At 55.6% G+C, this 4,874-nt stretch overlaps 1 protein-coding gene across 1 annotated transcript in view; it reads right to left on the bottom strand.

Moving 5' to 3' along the window:
- Positions 1–1,680: 1,680 nt before the first annotated feature.
- The window catches only part of LOC102765041 (immunoglobulin lambda-like polypeptide 5), a 9,940-nt gene continuing 6,746 nt past the window's right edge, over positions 1,681–4,874 (bottom strand). The window contains exons 5-6 of the mRNA XM_015567253.1: positions 3,960–4,078; positions 1,681–2,390 (exon numbers count right to left, since the gene is read on the bottom strand). Of these exons, the coding sequence (XP_015422739.1) occupies positions 2,071–2,390; positions 3,960–4,078 (439 nt within the window). The 3' untranslated portion in view covers positions 1,681–2,070. The remainder of the gene's footprint in view (positions 2,391–3,959; positions 4,079–4,874) is intronic.

Here is a 4,874-nt window from a genome sequence, read left to right as displayed (position 1 = left end):
TTGGAGGAATAGACAGGGTATAAGTTGTCAATAAGTAAGTACCATGGTGTTTGGGATATATATATATATATATACATACACATACATATATATATATACATACACATATATATATACACTTAATAGTGATATATTGAAAAACTGTGCCTTTTAGTGCCCTATTTGCCTCTTCATGCTTCTAGCTTAAACTTCTCTTTTCCAAATATTATAATTCCTTTGCTTTTCTTGCATTTGCATTTGCATGGGAGTTTATTTAGCTCAGCATTTTAATTTTTAAATGTGTGTATATATTTTGCTATATATCTGTAACTTATAAACACCAAATTCTTGGATTTGATTTTCTGATTCTTTCTGTAATTCTTTTCCTTCTTGTAAGAAGTTCTGTCATTAACATTATTGTTTTGAGTAAGGGAGAAATTTGCATTTTAACATTTTAGTATCTGTTCATTCCTTTAACCCACAGAAGCCATGCCCATTCCTGTGTGGAGTAGCATTTTGGGGCAGACTAGAAGTCTGCCATTGGGCGTACCTGCTCCTTGCCTTCATCGGTGCCGGACTCTGTCTTAAGCCCACTCTTCAAGTCACGGGCTCTATTTTCAGTGTCCTTGGCTGCAATGTGGGGGAATGATGCCACCTCATAGCCTCGTGGAGCCCAGAGGACTAAGGAAAACAAACCTGTATGGCAAACAGCGGGCACAGATGATGACTCCGCTATTAGTATTTTGAATATTTGATTTTCTGTTCTTACTCCTCAAGTTCTTTGAACATAAAACATTACATTGTGCTTTACATTTTAGAGAATCCTATCAGATGTAGCAAAGAATTAGACATCACAGATGCATCCCACCCTCCCAGAGTGAACCCACAGTCATTTGAAGAGAGGTGGGGGACCCTGGTCTCAACCCCCATGCCCACCACCTGTCTGTCCCAGCTTGGCTCCTCCTCAACCTTCCCCTTCCTCCCTTAACCCCCTTCTGTGGTGGGGGAAGGGCACAACTGCAAAGGCTCAGAAGATGGCCCCTTATGGCCACTCCTGTTACAGTGGGGAAACTGAGGCCAGTGACTTACCAAAAGTGCGACGTAGTGTCAGATCCCCCCGGCAGTCGTGGGGAAGAACATGTCTGGATGCCACGCTGGAGCCCCAGCCAGTTGCTGCCGGGGTTTATCAGAGGTGGCAGGTGGGTTTAGTCATCTCGGGCCAAGGTGAAAACCAAATTGCCTCAATCTGTTCAGAGTTGCCCAGCTCTTGGGGATAATTGGACATTCGCAAGCATCACACAAAATGGATATATTTACTAGAATGCCGATGCCTCGATTTACTGGGGTGGGGAGAGAGAACCCCTTTTCTTATGGGAGAACCCCATCTTTAGGATCTGATAACCCAGAAACCAAGGTGGGTGTGAAATTGGTGTGTCTCTCTCACATTGATCTTTCTCTCCTTCCCTCTCTCTCTCTAAAAATCAATAGGAAAAATACCCTCAGGTGAGGATTACCAAAAAACAAAGACTGATTCTGCTGGAGTGTCCTGGACCCCTTGGGGGGCGGGGTCCGGCCTGACGGGGTTAAAGGGAGGGGGCGAGGGTGGGCAGGAGCTGAGCTGGGCAGGAGGGAGCAGGGCATCCCAGGGGGCAAGGGCCGGGAACAGAGGGGATCTGCACCAGGGCAGGGAGTGAGAGCTTATCTGGTGGTCACCGGCCATGGCCAGCTCCGTCCGTCCGACCAGGAGGGAGGGACATAATGGGCTGGAGGAGGAACTGGGAAGGAGAGGGCAGAGGGACTGAATGGTGACCGGACTCCTTGTATCCTGGTCAGGTTCCTGGGAGGTGCCCCAGGAAACTCCTGCTGGGCACAAAGGATTCTCCCACCCACCCCGAGAAGCAGGGGAAGCCACAGGTTAAATACGAGACTAGAAAAGAATGAGCAGAGAGCATGGGTTCTGATTGACAAGAACGTTTTGAGGATTGATTGGGTTCAGGGAGCCGGGCTGGGGCTGGGGATGACTCAGGTGGAAGGAAAGACCCTCCCAGAGGTGCCAAGACTCCAGCCCCCGAGGGTGGGGGGCTCAGGGCCCTAGGAACACTCCGCGGGGACCACGGTCTTCTCCACGGTGCCCCCCTCGTGCGTGACCTGGCAGCTGTAGCTGCCGCCGGATTTCCACTTGTCGGGCGTCAGGCTCAGGTAGCTGCTGGCAGCATACTTGTTGTTGCTCTGTCTCCAGGGCTTGGTGGTCTCCACGCCCTGGCTGACAGGGTTGCCATTTGCCTTCCAGGCCACCATCACGCTGCCCGGGTAGAAGTCGCTGATGAGACACACCAGCGTGGCCTTGTTGGTGTGGAGCTCCGCAGGGGAGGGCGGGAACAGAGTGACCGAGGGTGCGGACGCGGGCTGACCTATGTGGACAGAGAAGGGGTGTGAGACGCAGAGGGGGAGCGGGTGTTGGTGCAGCCCCCTGCTAATCTGCATCCTCTGTGACCCGTCCATTGTGGCCATGTTTGTTCCCCCAGGGGACCCTCCTTCCTTCTTTGTCTTCTCCTTTCTCTCAGCCCCCGGACAGCAGGCAGCCCCCACCCGTCCAGAAGCCCTTCCAAGTCACCTCCTGGTGATCTGGTCAAGCCCCTCCACCTGTAGCCTCAGTTTCCCCGAGTGTAATCGGGGCAGGCTGACCTCCCTCCCCCCAGTCTCGAGTCTGAGTGTGGGGTCTGGCTCCGGACTCCCGAGCCCTCAGCCCAGCATCAGGCCCCACCCCACTCATCCTTCTGGAGCCCCAGGCCTCTGCGATCCGGGCTCCCCCAACCGGCCTGATGGTGTGTGGGGAGGCCCAAGCCTGAGCCCCGCACACAGAGGGGCCTGGTGCCCCCATCTCCCTTGGGCACCCAGCGTGGCCCCAGCCCGGCCTCAGCTCTCCAATGAGGGCTGAGGCCGAAGCCCGGGGGCCTCTCAGGCTCTGCCTGCCTCCCGCCCCTTGTGCCCTGACCCAGCACCCTGCACCTCGGCTGCATCTTTGGCGCTGCTCCCCCTGATGATGGGCACTGTGGCCCCACGCCACCCCAGGACCTCTGACGACTGACTTCATGGGGCAGTTTGCAGCTCTGAGCCCCCCGTCCACTCCCTGCGTTGTCATCTCTGAGTCTAATGCTCCCTAGAGGAAGGTGGGTGGCCGAACCTTGGACAGAGATTATGGGCTCCAGGGACAGGTGAGTCTGTGCCTCACAGAACCTGCTCCTCTGACCGCTGTCCTGGGAGGCTGAGCCGCTGGCCACCGTACCTGCCGCACCTGTGTCTGCCTCCCCATGTCCTCACAGCCCGGAGAGCTTTAGCTCCGCCTTCCACAGGCCTCCCTCGGGCTGACCCTGTGCCCCTGGAGGTTGTGGTCACAGCCTCAGCCCTGTCCCCAGACGGCTGGCTCTCCCCACGGGGATGGGCATCGAGCCCTCAGCCCAGACCCCAGGGCCTCCGGACTGCCTGGTCCCCTTGTGGGTGTCTGTCCTGGAAGAGAGACAGGAGCCCCATTCCTAGGCCAAACCCCAGCCTCAGCCCCCGGGACCCAGCTGCTTCAAGCAGCCAGACTCTGGACGTGGCTACTCCTGCTGTTGGGCCCTCCCTGCTGGTTACCCTGAGACCAACCCGTCTCCCCCAGACCTTATAGAGAGAGGCGGGGATCGGCTATTTTTTCCTATATTTTTAATGTATTTTTTGGGGGTGGTGGGGGTGCGAGAGGAAGGGAGAGGGAGAGAAAGAGAAACATCGAAATGCCCCCTGACCAGGAGTCAAGCCAGCAACCTTTCGGTGCCCAGGACGCTGACGCCCAAACAACTGAGCCACACAGGCCAGGGCCCGGGGACAGTTCTGACCGCCGGAGGGCAGAGGGGAAGCAGCCTACAGAGAGAGGAGTGTTTCCCTCTCAGAGGGTGGGACAGCAGAGGGTGGGACCCAGGGAAAAGGTGATGAGAGCCGCTTACCCAGGACGGTGAGCTGGGTCCCGCTGCTGAAGACGTACCACGGCGACTGAAGATCGGACCAAAACCTGCCGGGCCAACACCTGGGGCCTGTCCCCTGGGGGCCGGTCCTGAGCAGGAACCTGCTGGGTACGATGGGCACAGGCTGCAGCAGGGGATGGGGCAGGTGGGCGGCCCGGCTCCCTTCCGAGGCAGGTACCCCCTGCGCTTTGGAGTCACCTAGCGTGTGATCCCCCCCTGAGGCTGGCCTGGTCACCGGGAATCCCTAGTGCTGATGTGTCCCTCCAGGCAGCTGTGTGGTGCAGCTGGAGGATCCTGAACTTGCTTGATCTGCTTGACCTCTCCTGGCCTCATCCTAGGGACTCTGAGGGTTCTTTCCCCACAGTTCCCCACGGTCCAGCCAGTGGGCTTCTTCCCTGGGCCAGGACACCGGGTCATTCCTGACTCACAGTGTTCCCACGGAGAGAACGCTTTCCCTGTGTCTCCACACATCAAGACACGATTCAGTCTCTTTATGAAGCCTCCGATCTCTGAGACCACTGTCTTTCTGTCCATCCATCCATTAATTCCTCCATCCATCATCCAACCATCCATTAATAATGGCCCCCAAGCACTTGTCTGCCAGTAATGGTCTCATGTGCTGAGACAGGGGCCCTCAAACTTTTTAAACGGGGCAGTTCACTGTCCCTCAGACCGTTGGAGGGCCGGACTATAGTTTAAAAAAAAACAACTATGAACCAATTCCTATGCACACTGCACATATCTTATTTTGAAGTAAACAAACAAAACGGGAACAAATACAATATTTGTATTTGCATGTGGCCCACGGGCCGTAGTTTGAGGACCCCTGTGCTGAGACATGGCAGGGCCCCCGGTTCTCATCGCCATCTCTCCCTAAAACCTCTTGGTTAAGGCTGA

The sequence above is a fragment of the Myotis davidii genome, unplaced genomic scaffold, assembly GCF_000327345.1.
Source record: "Myotis davidii unplaced genomic scaffold, ASM32734v1 scaffold223, whole genome shotgun sequence".
Classification (NCBI taxonomy): domain Eukaryota; kingdom Metazoa; phylum Chordata; class Mammalia; order Chiroptera; family Vespertilionidae; genus Myotis; species Myotis davidii.
This window is presented reverse-complemented; position numbering and strand designations above follow the sequence as displayed.